The sequence below is a fragment of the Oncorhynchus kisutch genome, linkage group LG22 (genome assembly GCF_002021735.2).
Source record: "Oncorhynchus kisutch isolate 150728-3 linkage group LG22, Okis_V2, whole genome shotgun sequence".
Taxonomy (NCBI): Eukaryota; Metazoa; Chordata; class Actinopteri; order Salmoniformes; family Salmonidae; genus Oncorhynchus; species Oncorhynchus kisutch.
The window spans coordinates 17,631,023-17,652,621 of record NC_034195.2 but is presented as its reverse complement, the minus strand read 5'-3'; the positions used below and the strand labels follow the sequence as shown (position 1 = coordinate 17,652,621).

Below are 21,599 nucleotides of genomic sequence, written 5' to 3'. Positions count from 1 at the left end.
GAGACATTATGATTGGCATTGAGGGGACTAGCAAATCCATCAAGATAGTGTACCAATTAGTGGTCATTAACCCCAGATCCCAGCCTCTCCCGTTCTCTCTCTCTCACCTCCACAGCAGATGATGGCAGCCACAAACAGAGCCAGGTCACTGTCATCCAGCTCCAGCCCGTTGAACTTCATGGCGAACTGAAACTTTGGCTCCATCATGTCGCTGAAGGGCCTCCTCAGACTCTTGAGGAACTCCCTGGTGATGAAGCCCGATCCGTAGGCCACCAGGAGGCCGTCCTTGTTCATACACGATGCCAGCAGGGCGAACAGTGCCTCATACACGCCGTACTTCAGCAGAGTCACCTGGTCGTTCAGGTCCAGGCTGGAGAAGCCGGGGACAGACTTGGCGAACTCGGTTAGCTCTGTGACCGTCTCTACGGAGGTGCACTGGCAGCAGTGGAAGATGCGGACCTCAGCCTCCTTCTCAAGCAGATGGCCTCCGGCCGTGCCCACCATCTTAGCCACCAGGGTCTGCTCTGCCAGCTGGAGGGTCTCCATGTCATGGATGACGAAGGGCTGCAGGGGCATGGAGGGAGACAGGGTGGTGAGGAAACATAGTCTGTAGCCATGTGTAATGACAGCCTTGTATGAAGGAAGGCCGGTAGATAGGAAACTGTTTCAAACGGAACCCTAGCCCCTACCTAGAACCTGTGGATAAGATACAGTTGAAGTCTGAAGTTTACTTACACCTTAGCCAAATACATTTAAAAACTCAGTTTCTCACAATTCCTGACATTTAATCCTAGTAAAAATTCCCTGTTTTAGGGCACCCCTTTATTTTAAGAATGTGAAATGTCAGAATAATATTAGAGAATGATTTATTTCAGCTTTATTTATTTCATCACATCCCCAGTGGGTCAGAAGTTTACATACACTCAATTAGTATTTGGTAGCATTGCCTTTAAATTGTTTAACTTGGGTCAAACGTTTCAGGTAGCCTTTCACAAGCTTCCCACAATAAATTGGGTGAATTTTGGCCCATTCCTCCTGACAGAGCTGGTGTAACGGAGTCAGGTTTGTTGGCCTCCTTGCTCTCACACACTTTTCCAGTTCTGCCCACCTTGACTTTGTTGTCCTTAAGCCATTTTGCCACAACTTTGTACGTTTGCTTGGGGTCATTGTCCATTTGGAAGACCCATTTGCGACCAAGCTGTAACTTCCTGACTGACGTCTTCAGATGTTGCTTCAATATATCCACATAATTCTCCTGCCTCATGATGCCAAATATTTTGTGAAGTGCACCAGTCCCTCCAGCAGCAATGCACCCCCACAACATGATGTTGCCACCCCCATGCTTCACGGTTGGGATGGTGTTCTACGGCTTGCAAGCCTCCCCCTTTTTCCTCCAAACATAACAATGGTCATTATGGCCAAAAAGTTATATTTTTGTTTCATCAGACCAGAGGACATTTCTCCAAAAAGTACGATCTTTGTCCCCATGTGCAGTTGCAAACCGTAGTCTGGCTTTTTTTTAATGGTGGTTTTGGAGCAGTGGCTTCTTCCTTGCTGAGCGGCCAATCAGGTTATGTCCATATAGGACTTGTTTTACTGTGGATATAGATACGTCTGTACCTGTTTCCTCCAGCATCTTCACAAGGTCCTTTGCTGTTGTTCTGGGATTGATTTGCACTTTTCGCACCAAAGTACGTTCATCTCTAGGAGACAGAACGCGTCTCCTTCCTAAGCGGTATGACGGCTGTGTGGTCCCATGTTGTTTATACTTGCGTACTATTGTTTGTACAGATGAACGTGGTACCTTCAGGCGTTTGGAAATTGCTCCCAAGGATGAACCAGACTTGTGGAGGTCTACAATTTTTTTTTTAGGTCTTGAGGTCTGATTTCTTTTGATTTTCCCATGATGTCAACCAAAAAGGCACTGAGTTTGAACGTAGGTCTTGAAATACATCCACAGGTACACCTCCAATTGATTCAAATTATGTCAATTAGCCTATCAGAAGTGTCTAAAGCCGTGACATCGTTTTCTGGAATTTTCCAAGCTGTTTAAAGGCACAGTCAACTTGGTGTATGTACACTTCTGACCCACTGGAATTGTGATACAGTGAATTATAAGTGAAATAATCTGTCTGTAAACAATTGTTGGAAAAATTACTTGTGTCATGCACAAAGTAGATATCCTAAACAACTTGCCAAAACTATAGTTTGTTAACAAGAGATGTGTGAGGTGGTTGAAAAAACAAGTTTTAATGACTCCAACCTAAGTGGATGTAAACTTCCGACTTCAACTGTAGGTATTTGTAATATTACTACTACTACTAGAATGAAGGAACGATATGTTTCACAAACAGTCCTGCCTACATGTAGCGATAGTGAGCCTATATAAAACATTTATTGACAGAAAGAAAAGAGAGCCTTTATCGCAAGCAGTTGTAAATCCTCATTGTAACATAACCCAAGTCCTGTCCTTGATCCTAGAGTACGTTATAGAACACCTCCGTTCATCACAGTCTCAAAACCTACATTTTATTTTGGTTGTCGTTATGTAACTGTGAAGGTTACAGTAGCTTATTTCTCCTGGAATATGTCTGTTGGGGGACAGGGCAAACCGGGTTTAGATTAGCTGTGATGTCCTACACTGTAGCGAAACAAACAACAGGACAATCTCATCTTATCAGGTCTGTACCCTTAGATAGAGCCACGTCTTACAAAAACACGACTGCCTGCGCTTCTTCAAGCAAGCACTGCAAGGACACCAGCTCCAATAGAAAATACACGAGGACTGTGAACTTAAACTCAACTGTTATCACTGACTCTCATGAGGTGTTTTCAACATGTTGTTTTTTAGAGTGTGAGGCTGCTAAACAACACATATCTGGGTCATCGTGTTGGTCAGGCTGTAAGTATACGACCAGAGCTGCGGTGGTAAACAACACGTATCTGGGTCATCGTGTTGGTCAGGCTGTAAGTACACGACCAGAGCTGCGGTAGTAAACAACACGTATCTGGGTCACTGTGTTGGTCAGGCTGTAAGTACACGACCAGAGCTGCGGTGGTAAACAACACGTATCTGGGTCATCGTGTTGGTCAGGCTGTAAGTATACGACCAGAGCTGCGGTGGTGAACAACACGTATCTGGGTCATCGTGTTGGTCAGGCTGTAAGTACACGACCAGAGCTGCGGTGGTAAACAACACGTATCTGGGTCATCGTGTTGGTCAGGCTGTAAGTACACGACCAGAGCTGCGGTGGTGAACAACACGTATCTGGGTCATCGTGTTGGTCAGGCTGTAAGTACACGACCAGAACTGCGGTGGTAAACAACACGTATCTGGGTCATCGTGTTGGTCAGGCTGTAAGTACACGACCAGAGCTGCGGTGGTAAACAACACGTATCTGGGTCATCGTGTTGGTCAGGCCGTAAGTACACGACCAGAGCTGCGGTGGTAAACAACACGTATCTGGGTCATCGTGTTGGTCAGGCTGTAAGTACACGACCAGAGCTGCGGTGGTGAACAACACGTATCTGGGTCATCGTGTTGGTCAGGCTGTAAGTACACGACCAGAGCTGCGGTGGTAAACAACACGTATCTGGGTCATCGTGTTGGTCAGGCTGTAAGTACACGACCAGAGCTGCGGTGGTGAACAACACGTATCTGGGTCATCGTGTTGGTCAGGCTGTAAGTACACGACCAGAACTGCGGTGGTAAACAACACGTATCTGGGTCATCGTGTTGGTCAGGCTGTAAGTACACGACCAGAGCTGCGGTGGTAAACAACACGTATCTGGGTCATCGTGTTGGTCAGGCTGTAAGTACACGACCAGAGCTGCGGTGGTAAACAACACGTATCTGGGTCATCGTGTTGGTCAGGCTGTAAGTACACGACCAGAGCTGCGGTGGTAAACAACACGTATCTGGGTCACCGTGTTGGTCAGGCTGTAAGTACACGACCAGAGCTGCGGTGGTAAACAACAGGTATCTGGGTCACTGTGTTGGTCAGGCTGTAAGTACATGACCAGAGCTGCGGTGGTGAACATTCCCACAGGAGCCAATCCAGCACTTGCTCCTAACTGAGAGCTGCGTACGACACACAGCTTACTCAACTCACAATATGATACGCTCCCAACATCTGACTGGCAAATGCAGGCCAGAATATTATTGCTGAAGGTGGCAGCTGGGTAAGAGCAGCTTGATCAACAACAGAAAACAAGGTCAGAAGACACTGCAATGTGCAGAAGACAGTACAATGCATTGCTAAAGGCTACGCTAAAGCTGAGTGGGATGTCTATCCATACAGTGTTACTATGTCGTTAATCCACCACTTCTACTCATGGTTTATAATCCCGTGATCTTCCTCTCTGACGTCTGCCACACCTACACCCACCGAAGATGGATTTCAACCACTCACCAGATAACCTCACCCTTACCCCACCCATTTATTCTCCCATGTGATGAAAGAATGAATGGAGACCACAGATCTAAGGGGACCATCTTTAAAGAAAGAAAGAAAGAAAGAAAGAGAGGGAGGGGTGCAGTGGTCTTCCAACACTGTTGATAATGGTCCATTATAAGTCAGGGTCATACAGAGTTGTTCTTCATGTATTCAGGCAGATGTGTCCTTGTCCAGACACGTTGGCTTCTAAATGCCATTGATCAAGTTATTTTTGTCGTTGCATGGTTCTTTGGCTCCTAGTGGGTAGTGGTTGCCAACAGGTTATGTTGACACACAAGGACTGTTTGGTTTTCACATTGCATCCCATTCAAACCGGATCAAAATGCAGCCAACGCACTCCAAAGGGAATAATTCAAAATATAATATTGGACCCATCTGATTGCACAGAAGACATGCAGTATCATCAGGGTTGCAAAAAAATAGTATTGCATTTCCACATTTGAATGATTCTCTTTGGAGAGTTAGTTTAATTTTTAATCCAAGCCCCCCCCCACACACACACAATTCTACACACTGCTCTTACTGGAGTGCTCGTCTTGCCAGTGAGGATGGTGCGGGCTTTGGCCTTGTTCATGTTGAAGTTCTTGAGGTAGGCCTCATAAATGTGCCTGGCCAAAGTCTTCTGGTCGGCCTGCTGGGGGTCCTCCACCTCCCTGTCACCCGTCAGGATCTCTGCCTTCAGCTTCAGCTTCTCAGACTGGGGCATCCGACCAAAACGGATCGCTAATTAGAGAGAAAAGAGGCGATTGCACAGATGAGAAGGTACATGAAAAAAATAATATACAGTATTTACAATACAACGGACAATGATGCATCTGTTTTGCTGAGAGATATATGGAGACACAAGTCAATGTGTATTTTTTAAATTTGTTTGCCAAATCATGAACACTGTTGTTCAAATGTTTTGGGGTGTAACTTGGAAGAGGTATGGTTGTTTCCAGGAGCATGTGGTAATGGAATCTGATACGTCGGAAGTTATGGGAAACAAGATGGACGCCTGCCTCTTGGGCTGCCCCACCTCCTGGGCCTTTTGTTTCTGTTGTGAGATTTGTTATGTTTTCTATTCTTTGAGGAAAAATGTACTTACCACAACTGAGATATGTAGTTGTCTCACCTAGCTATCTAAAGATAAATGCACTTACTGTAAGTTGCTCTGGAGAAGAGCGTCTGCTGAAGGACAAACGTGTTTTAAAAAAAGAAGTAAAATGTAGACAGGCTATGGATCCCTGGAGACAGTTGAGAGAAGTGGGGGCAGGATGAGAGGCAGTTGAAGAACAATGTGTTAGACCGCTAAAGGAAATAGGACCAATCAGATAGCTAGTGCTAGTGTGTGTGCGCGTGTGTTGTTTTTGTACAGAGCGAACTCTGACTCTTTCAGACAATCTGATCCTAAGTGTCTAACTAGGATATGCGACGCGGAGTGCCTGCATACAGCTATTAGCCGTGGTATATTGGCCATATACCACAAACACCCGAGGTCCCTTATTGCTATTATAAACTGTTTACCAAAGTAATTAGACCAGTAAATAGTACTTTTCTGTCATACCCATTGTATACGATCCGATATACCACGGCTTTCAGACAATCAGCATTCAGGGCTCAACCACCCAGTTTATAACTGTCTTTATAAACCGGGTGGTTCGAGCCCTGAATGCTGATTGTCTGAAAGCTGTGGTATATGACAAAAAAAGTACTATTTACTGGTCTAATTACATTTATAGTTGCAATAAGGGACCTTGGGTGTTTGTGGTATATGGCCAATACACCACGGCTAATAGCTGTATGCAGGCACTCCGTGTTGCGTCGTACATAAGACTAGCAATTAACCGTGGTATTATGGTCATATACCACACCCCCTTGGGCCTTATTGCTTAATTATACTATGGGCACCGATAGCTAACAATCACCAGTAATTCCGGAGCTTGGATTTTTCATCAATGTTTATTTGGACAAATCACGATTTCACAGGTGTAGAGCCAACCACCTGGCTCTCCAGGCAGGCTAAAGCAAACGCTAAATGTATTTGAAAGATTCATTAGCGAAAGAGGAAGTGAGAGATGCTCTGAGTAGGGATCAGGATACCCAGGATAAGAACATCAGGCTAAGCTGAGGAGAGGATGAGTCTCTGACCCTCTACAGCAGAGCACAAACAACAAACAACCCAACCTATGCTGTTGCAAGGCTTAAAGAGGAGGGAGGGCTGTAGTCCTGCTGTAGTCCTCCTCAGTGTATCAGGTTCCTTCACCCTCTCCCATGTCCTTTCCCCTGTATACGGTTACATTTAGGAAACACAACAGACGTGTTTCCACAAGGAGAAATTCGTCTTGGACACACCCCAGATGTGAAATAAATACTAATGTTGAGCATGAGTCCACATATTAGATTGCTCTGCAGCATGACAGTGTTCAATTCAGTGGTTTCATAACCTGAAGTGTGTCCATGAGTTCACTGACACTAGTCCCCAGGTCTACAGATGTAGGATCTTAATTTGAACCAGTTTGCTATAGCAGACAAATAACCCTGCAGCAACTGGAAATATGATATTTTAGATTCTTCAAAGGAGCCACCCTTTGCCAAGACATCTTTGCACACTCTTGGCATTCTCTCAACCAGCTTCACTTGGAATGCTTTTCCAACAGTCTTGAAGGAGTTCCCACATATGCTGAGCACTTGTTGGCTGCTTTTCCTTCACTCTGCAGTCCGACTCATCCCAAACCATCTCAATTGGGTTGAGGTTGGGTGATTGTGGAGGCCAGGACATCTGAAACAGCACTCCATCACTCTCTTTCTTAGTCAAATAGCCCTTACACAGCTGGAAAGTGTGTTGGGACACAGTCCCACTACGCGCAAACCAGATTGGATGGCAAATCACTGCATAATGCTGTGGTAGCCATGCTGGTTAAGTGTGCCTTGAATTGTAAGTAAAATCAGACAGTGTGACCAGCAAAAAAACTCCACACCATCACACCTCCTCCTCCATGCTTCATGGTGGGAACCACACTCTACGTCTCACAAAGACACAGGGTTTGGTACCAAAAATCTCAAATTTGGACTCATCAGACCATGGACAGATTTCAACCGGTCTAATGTCCATTGCTCGTGTTTCTTGGCCCAAGCGAATCAATCCTTTTTATTGGTGTACTTTAGTAGTGGTTTCTTGCAGCAATTCAACCATGAATGCCTGATTCACACAGTCTTCACACAGAGCAGACTGTGTGAATCAGGCCTTCATGGTTGAATTGCTGCAAGAAACCACTACTAAAGTACAGTTGATGTTGAGAGGTGTCTGTTACTTGAACTCTGAAGCATTTATTTGGGCTGCCATTTCTGAGGCTGGTAACTCTAATGAACTCATTCTCTGCAGCAGAGTTAACTCTGGGTCTTCCTTTCCTGTGGCGGTCCTCATGAGAGCCAGAATCATCGTAGCGCTTGATGGTTTTTGCGGCTGCACTTGAAGAAACAAAGAAACAAAGTTCTTAATTTTTCTGATTGACTGACCTTCATGTCTTAAAGTAATGATGGACTGTCGTTTCTGTTGCTTACTTGACCTGTTTTTGCCATAATATGGACTTGGTCTTTTACCAAATAAGGCCATCTTCTCTATACCAACCCTACCTTATCACAACACAACTGATTGGCTCAAACGCAATAAGAAGGAAAGAAATTCCACAAATGAACTTTTAACAAGGCTCACCTGTTAATTGAAATGCATTTCAGGTGACTACCTCATGAAGCTGATTGAAAGAAAGCCAAGAATGTGCAAAGCTGTCATCAAGGAAAAGGGTGGCTACTTTGAAGAATCTCAAATGTTTTGATTTGTTTAAAAAAAATTGGTTACTACATGATTCCGTATGCGTTATTTCATAGTTTATGTCTTCACTATTATTCTACAATACAGAAATATAGAAAATAGTCAAAATAAAGAAAAACCCTGAAATGAGTGTGTGTCCATTTTTTACTGGTACTGGGGTTGATTCATTTTTCATTTGGGGAAAATTAAGTCTGCGATTTCAAAGTGGAATCGCAAACTTTAGAAGCCTTTTTAAAACCCAAATACACTACAAGTTTGCATTTCCTGGTGTGCAGGACAATTCTCAGCAACAAAAGAGTGATAATATTAAGATCCTACATCTGTATGTGTGTGTCTGTCCTTCAGTCCATCTGTCTGTCAACTCTGACCGACTGCTACAGTGACCTTGCTAAGCCCCTCCTACACACAACACACAACCTCGAAATTCTATTGCAGTCCATTGTAAACGGCAGGACATCGATCTTTGCTACATTTCAGAATGCCATGTTTTATGTTGACATAAAACACACAGGTAAACAACATCCATCAAATAGGGTCAAAGAATTTGAACTAATTGTCCTAGATCAAGGTTTTTGTTTGTAGATTAACTCTCTATAAAGTAAAGATCCTTATGTTTATAGTGCTTGTAGTTAGTCTGTCTGTACGGTATGTATGAGGATGCATGTCTGTGATTTTTTTCTGTACAGTGAAATCTGTTGTACGATTTGTTTTACACTGTGTGTGTAGGCAGTAATGTTGCACTAGTAACGTATCCCATTGAAAGACACTGCACTACCCTTTAAAGCGCTCTATCAGCCCTGGTCACATGACCGGCAGGCCCAGGCTGACACTCACACTGTATGTTTCTCTGTTCACACATCCACAGCTAAAGGGTGAGGAGGGTTCAGCCAACGCAATACAACCCCACCTTATAGTTTTACTGACCTTCACAAGGAAACACCAGATAGTCTGCATAGAGACCACCACACAGAGGCAGAGAGACTCATGCATCAATTGCATCGTTTGTGTCTGGATAAAGCAAAATATGAAATGGTGCAAATGTTGAACAATTGTTTTTTTTTTTTAATGAAAATTGTATGATTCACAGCAGTCTCTCAAGTGATTGCCTACACTCATTAGTCTTGAAAAGCAACCTTCTGTGTTAATGTGGTGTTAAATTGCAACTCCCAGTTCCTGAAGAGTGTGGTTTTGAATGGCGTACATGTATATGTGCATATGTCTACATGCCAATGCATATGTGTGTGTGTGTTCCTCTCTGGTTGCTGCTGGCAGGTTGTGCTGTATGCAGAAAGTAGTACTCAGGGATCTGGCTATGTCTGTGTTCCGGCCTGTACCACAACCGGCCGGGATTGGGAGTCCCATAGGGCGGCGCACAACTGGCCCAGCATTGTCCGGGTTTGGCTGGTGTAGTCCGTCGTTGTAAATAAGAATTAGTTCTTAACTGACTTGCCTAGTTAAATAAAGGTTAAAGAAAACATTTTCTTTTTTTTAAGAAAAGAAACTCACCATTGTGGGACATGCCCACAGACAGGCACTTCTGAAAGCGGCAGTATTGGCACTTGTTCCGGTTCTTCTTCTGTATCTTACAGCGACGCTCACACTTGTCATATTCCAGCTTCAGGCGGATGGTCCGCCGAAAGAAACCCTGCAGGCACAGAAAGAAGAGAGAGATAAATGTTCAGGTCGAGACCCAATAGACTGCACTCGTGAAAGAAACTCACTACGGTGACTTGATAAAAGAAGACGATTGTCAGTTCATACCAGATATCTTGATATCTCTCAACTGCTAACTTTATTAATTTGCGTTCCATCATCGAAGACTTTCTCAAGTTCAGTTATCTATCAGTGAAGTGAAGGCAGTGTCCCGACCTAGAACATGACACTAGCAAACCTCCAATCACCCAACAGCCACTTTCACCGTTAAAAAAGTGAAATACTGAGAATGGACCCAAATGACTGGAGCATGACACTATCAGCCTGGACATATATGCTTATCAGGTCTAAATGGGATTTCACTTATATTACACAACCCTGAGAAACAACAGTGTCTGGCTATGGGCAGCAGTAGATGTCCTGTGCTGAGTGGTTAAGGGCTTGGACTGGGGTTGGGGCAGGGGGGTTATTGAAATGGACAGGGAATTGCTTAAGAAGAACATATTTAGCCACCCCCATTCCAAGTCATTCATTTCCCAATTCTTGTGAAAGATCTCCTTAATGTGTCTCTGCACATGGCATGTACTAACACTTGCAAGGACACACACACACCCACCCCTCGAGGATCACATGAGGCCAGGGCAGAATGGCTGTCAGACACAACGGCCTCATGACCTGTCTCGTGTCTTTGTACGTCGTCCTATCCAGGTGTCAGTCCCCTCCTCTCCCCTCCCGTCACTCTCAGATGACCAGACAGCTGCGGAGCAGGGCACACGTAGGTATGTGACATCAGAGAGGGGAAAGCTGGAATGCTGTTTTAGCCTATCAGCATCTAGGATCCGAACGTACAGTCTTATCAATCCGAATGTACTCATAGGTTCCAAATACCTGTGTGTGTATGTATTGTATGTGTGTATCTAGCTATGCCCTTCAGTGTGCCTCCATGTCTCCGGGAGAAACACCGGCCCACTCCGTGCTACCCATCTGATTGGCCAAGAGGAAGGTTCACAGAGTTCACTGTAAGAGCAACTGCGACCTCTGGTTTACGGCCCCGTACCTTGGCCTGGCCTGCTCCATGGACCATGTAGCACACATAGCTGGAGTTCCAATCTGGGACAGCTATGCTTGACCAGTTCAGGCAATGTCCACTCTAACCCTGAGCCAGGTCCAGCCAGGGCAGGGTAGGATACACTGTGGAACTCAGTGTAACAGTGTGTTGACATGAGGGGAAGGAGTGACTGAGAGCACCGCCAACTTCGCCATGTGAGATCCATACTCAGACAGCCCTGGCACAGGGATAGATGGGCTGGCCAGCGATGAAAACCCATTATCTTTGCCTGACTTTCATAGCAGGGTGAGAATTGACTCTTCTCCTTAGGGCATGGATATTCAACCTGGCGTCTCGGAGGTACTGCAGGGGGTTCCGTGAAAATATTTGGAATAATGCAATCTTTATTTCTCAACTCCTAATATTGACCAAATTACACTAATTGGAGTTAATTACACTCAGTAGCTGACATTGGCTTTGAAAAGCACTAGCGAGTACCAGTCGCGGCAAGTGCCTCTGGCTGCTTGTAAGCTTTCTTGACATTCTTGGCTTTTTGCCAATACATGGCTAACCTTTGTTTAACCATGTGTTTGGAGTAGGCTATGTTAGAGTTTACACTTCATCTTCCAATTACAGACGTAGGATCTTCATTTGAGCCAGTTTGCTACAGTAGGAAAATAATCCTGCACCAAAAGGAAATGTGAATTATTACGTGGATTATAATGAATGGAGATTATTGTTGGGGTTGATTAATTTTCCGTAAGGGAAAAGGCTCAGAAGTAATACAGTAACAATGTTAAAGGTCATGGGGTCAGCAACACCTCCCTTTGGGTCACAACTAAAGACTGGGATATGCTTACTTAGTGGTATGTGCGTCATAATAACACCAAAACGACATTATCTTACAGAGTGATATAGTGGGCTTTCGGTGGCAGATTGAGATCTCCTCTGTCCTCCAGTGACTTGTGACAAAACACATAAGCCTTGGGTTGCTCTTCAACAGGCCCAGAAATGATTAACCAAGAGAGCATCCACACCAGTGTCCGTGTTGTACAATACAGTGGGGCAAAAAAGTATTTAGTCAGCCACCAATTGTGCAAGTTCTCCCACTTAAAAATATGAGAGAGGCCTGTAATTTTCATCATAGGTACACATCAACTATGACAGACAAAATGAGAAAAGAAAATCCAGGAAATCACATTGTAGGATTTTTAATGAATTTATTTGCAAATTATGGTGGAAAATAAGTATTTGGTCAATAACAAAAGTTTATCTCAATACTTTGTTATATACCCTTTGTTGGCAATGACAGAGGTCAAACGTTTTCTGTAAGTCTTCACAAGGTTTTCACACACTGTTGCTGGTATTTTGGCCCATTCCTTCATGCAGATCTCCTCTAGAGCAGTGATGTTTTGGGGCTGTTGCTGGGCAACACGGACTTTCAACTCCCTTCAAAGATTTTCTATGGGGTTGAGATCTGGAGACTGGCTAGGCCACTACAGGACCTTGAAATGCTTCTTACGAAGCCACTCCTTCGTTGCCCGGGCGGTGTGTTTGGGATCATTGTCATGCTGAAAGACCCAGCCACGTTTCATCTTCAATGCCCTTGCTGATGGAAGGAGGTTTTCACTCAAAATCTCACGATACATGGCCCCATTCATTCTTTCCTTTACACGGATCAGTCGTCCTGGTCCCTTTGCAGAAAAACAGCCCCAAGACATGATGTTTCCACCCCCATGCTTCACAGTAGGTATGGTGTTCTTTGGATGCAACTCAGCATTCTTTGTCCTCCAAACACGACGAGTTGAGTTTTTACCAAAAAGTTATATTTTGGTTTCATCTGACCATATGACATTCTCCCAATCTTCTTCTGGATCATCCAAATGCTCTCTAGCAAACTTCAGACGGGCCTGGACATGTACTGGCTTAAGCAGGGGGACACGTCTGGCACTGCAGGATTTGAGTCCCTGGAGGCGTAGTGTGTTACTGATGGTAGGCTTTGTTACTTTGGTCCCAGCTCTCTGCAGGTCATTCACTAGGTCCCCCTGTGTGGTTCTGGGATTTTTGCTCACCTTTCTTGTGATCATTTTGACCCCACGGGGTGAGATCTTGCCCCAGATCGAGGGAGATTATCAGTGGTCTTGTATATCTTCCATTTCCTAATAATTGCTCCCACAGTTGATTTCTTCAAACCAAGCTGCTTACCTATTGCAGATTCAGTCTTCCCAGCCTGGTGCAGGTCTACAATTGTGTTTCTGGTGTCCTTTGACAGCTCTTTGGTCTTGGCCATAGTGGAGTTTGGAGTGTGACTGTTTGAGGTTGTGGACAGGTGTCTTTTATACTGATAACAAGTTCAAACAGGTGCCATTAATACAGGTAACGAGGGGAGGACAGAGGAGCCTCTTAAAGAAGAAGTTACAGGTCTGTGAGAGCCAGAAATCTTGCTTGTTTGTAGGTGACCAAATACTTATTCTCCACCATAATTTGCAAATAAATTCATTAAAAATCCTACAATGTGATTTTATGGATTTTGTTTCTAATTTTGTCTGTCATAGTTGATGTGTACCTATGATGAAAATTACAGGCCTCTCTCATCTTTTTAAGTGGGAGAACTTGCACAATTGGTGGCTGACTAAATACTTTTTTGCCCACTGTATGTGTTGGAGTGCACTCTGACCAGGTGTGTGTTTATGTAGGCATATATTTTTTTGTGTGTATGTACATGCTCTGCGTGTGTGTGTGTGTTTGTGTGTGTGATGGCTGGTCACTCACCTTGCAGCCCTCACAGGCGTGAACTCCGTAGTGGTATCCGGAGGCGCGGTCGGCACACACCCGACACTCCAGGTTGAGAGAGGTGGAGGAGAACTCCTCCAGCCCTGCAGCCGCCCCATACCCCCCTGACGACGGGCTGGATGCTGGGGTCAGAGCATCTGGAGAACACACACACACACACACACACACACACACACACACACACACACACACACACACACACACACACACACACACACACACTCACATGAATAAAGTCATGCCCAGATAACAGACACACACACACTTATAACCAATGAACCAATAAACCTGGATACATTGATATTCCTATTAGTGGCTAGCCTGTGAAGCCTCTTTGCCCTAGCTGGCAGAATATGTGGTACCAGTGGAAAGTCACTGGTGTCTCATGCCTTTGGCCCAACACAGAGGAAGACCACATGTAATATGTGTTCCATGACATCTCTATAAATACGTAGAGACGGTCATACACAGTCAGACAGAGCAACACTTCTATATTCAGGGGATGAGTCAAATATTGACCCATGATACACACACGGTATCTTTCTTGTTACCTGAATACAGAACACACCAACCACACAGCGTTCCAGGGATGGTGCAAAATAGAGCAGCACTAAGTCATCCCACATGAGGTGGGTGAGAGAAGCCAAATCAGGGATAAATATTGGACTAACTGCACGTGACACACACACACACACACAATACTCTACACTGTAACCAGGAAGAGAATATCACGTCACAGATACTCAGTGTCTGCTTCTTCTTCCCCCCTCTCTCCCGCCTTCTTCACTCCATAAACCACCATAAACAACCAGTACTTCTCCAACACTCTCTCCATTACTTTTCCATGATATCATCATTGTTATTTTCCATGAAGCCCCCTCCATTCCTCTTCCCCCTCTTAGTCCCTATCCCCTGTTTCAATTATATTTGCAAAATAACTAATACATATTTGTTAACACATCCCAGTGGTTTCTATTAGACACAAAACAACACAATGTTTACAAAAATATTATTTATGGCACAGCAAATTGACCAGTGTTACCAAGTGTTGATTTTTCAGTGTAACACTTCTAGTGTTGATTCAGGAGTTCAATTAACTTTCTAAGAGTGAATTTAACACTCATTGGTGTAAAAGAACCCCCAGTGTTGGTGTTAATAACCAGTGTTGAGTGTGAGAGTCTGATTATGTACTCTGTGGAGAATAAAATCAAAACCCCATCCATCATTATCATATTTCCCAGCATGCTCTGCTGCAGCTGGATATTTTGGGGATTGTTTTTAATGTGTGTGTTTTTGTATGTACATTGATTGTTTGATCTTATGCTACATAAAGATAAATAACATCATTTTCTTCTAAACTAATCCAATCAGTTAGTTAGATGTATTGCAATCGTTACTGAAATGGTTGCTCTATTTTGAATGGTTTAGCTAGTTTCCATTATCGATGTTTCTAACCTTGACAGTTATTCTGAATGCAAGTTCAGAATAAACTGTTGGCTGTCCTAACTCTGGCTGGATTCCAGTAGGAATTAGACATCACTTTGCAAGCCAGCATAATATGACTTGTAAACCAGGAGGTTCCTAACACCACTGATTAGGGTAAAACCTGGCCGTCAAAGTAAGGCCTTATGATATGTGTAATGTGTTGTCATAAATTTAGAGTAGGAACTCACTAGGCGAAGTCCACAGGACTGGAAATGAATGAATTCACTAGTCGTGGTACCTTGTCCCTCTCTCTGTCTTTCTCTCTACCGCACCTGCTGTCTCGACCTCCGAATGCTTGGTTATGAAAAGCCAACTCCTGAGGTGCTGACCTGTTGCACCCTCTATAATCACTGTGATTATTATTTAACTCTGCATGTCATCTACAGTATGATCTTGAAGAACGATCTAGCCTCAATGGCCATGTACTCTTAGAATCTCCACCCGACACAGCCAGAAGAGGACTGGCCACCCCTCAAAGCCTGGTTCCCCTCTTTCTAGGTTCCAGCCTTTCTAGGAGGTTTTTCCTAATCACCGTGCTTCTACATTGCTTGCTCTCTTGCGTTTTAGGCTTGGTTCAAAGACACTTTGTGACAACTGCTGATGTAAAAAGGACTTTATAAATACATTTGATTGATTGAGTTGTAAATATTATTGTAATGTCTTTAACCCAACACTGTGCGACTTTGTCAAGCGATACTGACCTATTGGCTTAATGGTAAAAAAATACTACATGAGGTGTTATTGCATAACACTGAAAGTTTTCATTCCTTAACATTGACAAAGTGTAGCAGTGTCAGTACTAAGCACAGTGTTCATTTAACACTCAAAAGTGTGGATTCGTATAGACATTGGCCCTTAGTTAAATTTAACACTGTCAGTGTTTATTTAACACTGACTAATTTGCTGTGGGGGAATGTGTGTCCGAGTCCAAAATGGCATCCTACTCCCTATAGACTAGGGCCCTGGTCAAAAGTAGTACACTATATAGGGAATATGGTACCAGGTGAGACTCATCTTGTGAGTTGAGGAATGTGTGAGGATTTAGGAAGTGTGGGGAAGAGGAGAGTGGCCTCAGGGTGTGAATATGTAGGTGAGACAGACATTCACAGAACAGATATCCCCTCTGCCAAAAGCAGCTCTGTTGCCTTGAGGTAAGGTCAGAGGTTAAACAAGCCGAGTGTCCTCTCTTAACCCTGTGAGTCAGGGTGAATTACAGATTAGCTATGTGAGGAGGGGTCCTGAATGATCGGGTAATATATGGTCAAACGATAACAACGTAGAGCTGGCTTACGAAAGGATTACTACAACGTAGGCTACTCATTCTTACTTTAAGGAAAACTAACAAGAAATACAATTGGGTGAGAAACTATTTGAAAATATTGGACAGGCTCACTAGGGAAACTATAAGGCACTTGAATGATCTATTTTTCGATAAGAGAAGGTAAGTCAAAGGGGAATACGTCATAACATGTGTGAGACAGTAGTAACCAATAAACCAAACACATCACACTACCACTACCTCACATTGCTGAAGATACACATCCAGCGGCAGCCTCAAGGTTAGAGAAACAGGCCAGCAACCAGAGGGTTGCCAGTTCCAATCAAATCCCAGTGCTGATGGGGAGGTGGGTCTGTCGGGGAGTGAGCTGGCAACCACCGATGTTCCCTTGAGCAAGGAAATGAACCCCCTAAACTGTTCATTGGGTGCTCCGACCTAATGTGTGTTGTGTGTATATTTGGGGGGTTGGATGAAAACAAATGTCCATCTTGTGTGGACTAATAAAGTATACGTTCAACAGGCCAGTTTATTAGGTACACCACCCCCTTCCCAAAAATGTACTGCTCCTACAGACAGTGAGTCATGTGGCCGTGGCTTTGTATATACAGCAAGCAGGCAGACAGGCATCGAGGCATTCGATTGAACGTTAGAATGGGAAAAATGACGATTGAACGTTAGAATGGGAAAAATGAGCGCCTTTGACCGTTGTATGATTTGTTGGTGCCGGATCCAGTATCTCAGAAACGGCCGCCCTCCTGAGCTTTTCACACACGCCAATGTCTACGGTTTACTAAGAACACGTGAAGAAGACAAAAAAAACACCCAGTCAGCGGCAGTCCCGTGGGCGAAAACAGCTCGTTGACGAGAGAGGTCGACGAAGAATGGCAAGAATCGTGCAAGCTAACAGGTGGGCCACAAACAGACAAATAACTGCGCAGTACAGTGGTGTACAGCGCAGTACAGAACGGCATCACGGAACGCACAACTCATGGATCCTTGTCACAGATGGGCTATTGCAGCAGACGACCACACCGGGTTCCACTCCTAAAACAAGAAGAAGCGGCTCCAGTGGGTGCGCGATCACAAACACTGGACAAATTGAGGCGTAGAAAAATAGAGCATATTTGGGATGAGCTAGAACGGGCTGTTTGCAACATGAATGTACCACCGTCCAATCTGCAGAAACCGCGTATTGTCAGCATGGACCAACATCCCTGTGGAACGTTTCTGACAACTTGTAGAATGCCCGAATAATTCAAGATGTTCTGGCGGCAAAGGGGGGTTTCTGACCCGGTACTGGATGGGTGTACCTAATAAACTGTCCGGTAAGTGTATATCTATCTTACCTAGAACGGTGGATCCTTCGGAGCCGTTACTCGACTGGGACTGGTACTCAGGGACGTCCAAGGAGCTGAGGGCGTCACCGTCGATGGACTGGGGGATGTCCTGCAGCTCCTCCATGCCCCCAAGGAAGTCCCCACACACCGGGCTGCCCAGCACCGAATCCTCCAGGGGGGACGGCGGCCGGTAGTGGCTCGCCATGTCGACCACAATGGAGGACAGGACCAGGGGGGGGATTACTCATCAGACTAGAGAGACAGGAGGGGAGAGTGAGAAAGCGGGTTAGTTAATGGAGGGTCTGAACACTAACAAGCGTTCCTAATGAAGTGTAGCCCTGACGACAACGATGGAACACACTCTGTTCTGCATGCTAATCACAGGCTCTATACACAGTCAGTTTGCACAATCGATGTACAATGAATTTGGCACAATGGTGTATGGGGCATACGTGACCCATACAAGTAGGAGGAGCCTTCAGCTCTGCAACACATATCTAGTGACACAACACAGCCTGGTCAGGTCTGGTCCCTCAATGGACTTCTAATTTTAGAGACAGCAACTTGATCCCTCATACCCACTGTTATTGGGGAGAGGGGGGGCAGAACGCATGACTCTGGGCTGGATGAGGGGAGGGGCTGGAGGGGTGATAAAGACCTAATAGTTTTGGGTAGAATTTACCCTCAGTCACGGGGGAGGAGGACGAGCTACTCCATCTGAAGCCAGGGCTTGACCCTATTGAGGCGAAGTCTAACCTTAACAGACTCCATGCAGTACTCACGTCTATTTTGGACTCTGGTCAATGGTGTCTAACAGTACATGCACCTTCAAAGAGAATTCCAGCCCCACACCTCTCAATGTATTCCCATGTCGCAGATATACCAATAAGAGAAATACATAGCATTTCGTTGAATCATAGTGTATGGCTGTAGATCTAAGTCAACACTGAAATGCATTGCGTTTCATTGACGCATACTGTGGGTATATAATAGCTGCAGGTCAAAGTAGGCACTGCAGCGGGCATTACGAACAGTGTTGGTTAACCCAGGAGAAATAGAGCTGGCCTCATTAACTAACATAGTCCTCCTGCTCCCAGAGGTCTTCATTTAGAGGACACCTTGTTTCAGGACATTCAATTCTCTCATTAATATGTCATCACAGCACGGGCCTTCCCATGACATCCACAGTGCCAGGTAGTGAAGAAATACAGTACTGAGGTTAGACACTGCTGTGCCAATGTAGATCATAAACAATGAACAGAGTTGGTGTTACAGTAGGTAGCAGTTGACACTACCAATGCTGGTGCTGACTGACTGACTGACTGACTGACTGGCTGGCTGGCTGACTGGCTGACTGACTGACTATGGCTGACTGACTATGGCTGACTGACTATGGCTGACTGACTATGGCTGACTGACTATGGCTGACTAGAGACATTGTGTAAACAGACACCTGTCACACAGGGTCCCTGGTCACAGCTCACCCTTTATGGTTAGTCTCCACAGACATGACTGACACACTCAATGACCGCACGACCCCCACCAGCAGCAGCAGCTATGTGCTCCAGTACTGCCCTACTCCACTATGCCCTAGTCCAAGAATATAACTTATAAATGCTTCATGAGCTTAGTTCAACTGTCATACCCCATTAGAACCCAACACATGAGCCTGTTTTACTCCATTGTTTATAAACAATGTCATTGTCAACAAACACTGTACAGCCTCAAAACATGGTAAAAAAAATATATCATTTTGATATCCTGGATGGTCAGTCGTTTCATCCATAGCCATAGTCTATGAATTTGAGAGTGGTTACATTTCTACAGACTCATCCCTCAGCTTTTTACCAAAACACTGGCAGGGTGTCACTTTGTTATTGTTTGAACGGCAGATGATCCCTTTAACCTAGGCTGACAGATGTGAGGGGGGTAGGGTGGGCTGGTCAGATAGAGACATTGAGAGAGAGGGATGGAGAGATCGAGACAGAGAGCGACAGCGAGGCAAAGAGAGACAGAGAGAGTAACAGAAAAACAGATCAACATAGGGAGACAGTGAGAGAAACAGAAAAACAGATCAACATAGGGAGACAGTGAGAGAAACAGAAAAACAGATCAACATAGGGAGACAGAGAGAGTAACAGAAAAACAGATCAACATAGGGAGACAGAGAGAGTAACAGAAAAACAGATCAACATAGGGAGAGAGAGAGAGAGAGAGAGAGAGAGAGTGGGTGAAGAGGGAGAAAGGACGCCAGGCGGTTCCTACGGTAACAGCAGTGCTTTGTCCCAGAGGTCAACCAAGCCTGCTGAGGAGGGCACTGCACATACTGCACCGAGGACAAGCAAGGTCATCTGCATTCGTGTGTGTGCGTGCATGCAAGTTCGTGTGTGTTAGGGTTGTGAGGGGGAGGGCTCTGGTCTAACAAAATACCTCTCCCATCAGCCACTGGGATAGCCAAAATCGGGAGGGGAAAACATTCCAAAACAACAATCTACTTCCACTGCAATCTATTACCACTGCAAGAGTCTCAGAAAGGTGTACTAGGAACAGAAAACAGAGAAAGGTGTACTAGGAACAGAGAAAGGTGTACTAGGAACAGAGAAAGGTATACTAGGAACAGAAAACAGAAAGGTGTACTAGGAACAGAGAAAGGTGTACTAGGAACAGAGAAAGGTATACTAGGAACAGAAAACAGAAAGGTGTACTAGGAACAGAAAACAGAAAGGTGTACTAGGAACAGAAAACAGAGAAAGGTGTACTAGGAACAGAGAAAGGTGTACTAGGAACAGAAAAAGGAGTACTAGGAACAGAAAACATAGAAAGGAGTACTAGGAACAGAGAAAGGAGTACTAGGAACAGAGAAAGGAGTACTAGGAACAGAAAACAGAGAAAGGAGTACTAGGAACAGAGAAAGGAGTACTAGGAACAGAGAAAGGAGTACTAGGAACAGAAAAAGGAGTACTAGGAACAGAAAACATAGAAAGGAGTACTAGGAACAGAGAAAGGAGTACTAGGAACAGAGAAAGGAGTACTAGGAACAGAGAAAGGAGTACTAGGAACAGAGAACAGAGAAAGGAGTACTAGGAACAGAGAAAGGAGTACTAGGAACAGAGAAAGGAGTACTAGGAACAAAAAACATAGAAAGGAGTACTAGGAACAGAGAAAGGAGTACTAGGAACAGAGAAAGGAGTACTAGGAACAGAGAAAGGTGTACTAGGAACAGAAAACAGAGAAAGGAGTATCAAATCAAATCAAATTTATTTATATAGCCCTTCGTACATCAGCTGATATCTCAAAGTGCTGTACAGAAACCCAGCCTAAAACCCCAAACAGCAAGCAATGCAGGTGTAGAAGCACGGTGGCTAGGAAAAACTCCCTAGAAAGGCCAATACCTAGGAAGAAACCTAGAGAGGAACCAGGCTATGTGGGGTGGCCAGTCCTCTTCTGGCTGTGCCGGGTAGAGATTATAACAGAACATGGCCAAGATGTTCAAATGTTCATAAATGACCAGCATGGTCGAATAATAATAAGGCAGAACAGTTGAAACTGGAGCAGCAGCACAATCAGGTGGAAGTTGAAACTGGAGCAGCAGCATGGCCAGGTGGACTGGGGACAGAGTACTAGGAACAAAAAACATAGAAAGGAGTACTAGGAACAGAGAAAGGTGTACTAGGAACAGAAAACAGAGAAAGGTGTACTAGGAACAGAAAACAGAGAAAGTTGTACTAGGAACAGA

The 21,599-nt window shown here is 44.7% G+C and overlaps 1 protein-coding gene across 2 annotated transcripts in view; it reads right to left on the bottom strand.

Moving 5' to 3' along the window:
• The window catches only part of pparab (peroxisome proliferator-activated receptor alpha b), a 61,128-nt gene that overhangs the window by 5,312 nt on the left and 34,217 nt on the right, over positions 1-21,599 (bottom strand). For both annotated transcript variants that reach the window (XM_020456443.2, XM_020456442.2), the window contains exons 2-6: positions 17,873-18,115; positions 13,742-13,899; positions 9,775-9,913; positions 4,981-5,180; positions 108-564 (exon numbers count right to left, since the gene is read on the bottom strand). In XM_020456443.2, the coding sequence (XP_020312032.1) occupies positions 108-564; positions 4,981-5,180; positions 9,775-9,913; positions 13,742-13,899; positions 17,873-18,068 (1,150 nt within the window). In that variant the 5' untranslated portion in view covers positions 18,069-18,115. The remainder of the gene's footprint in view (positions 1-107; positions 565-4,980; positions 5,181-9,774; positions 9,914-13,741; positions 13,900-17,872; positions 18,116-21,599) is intronic.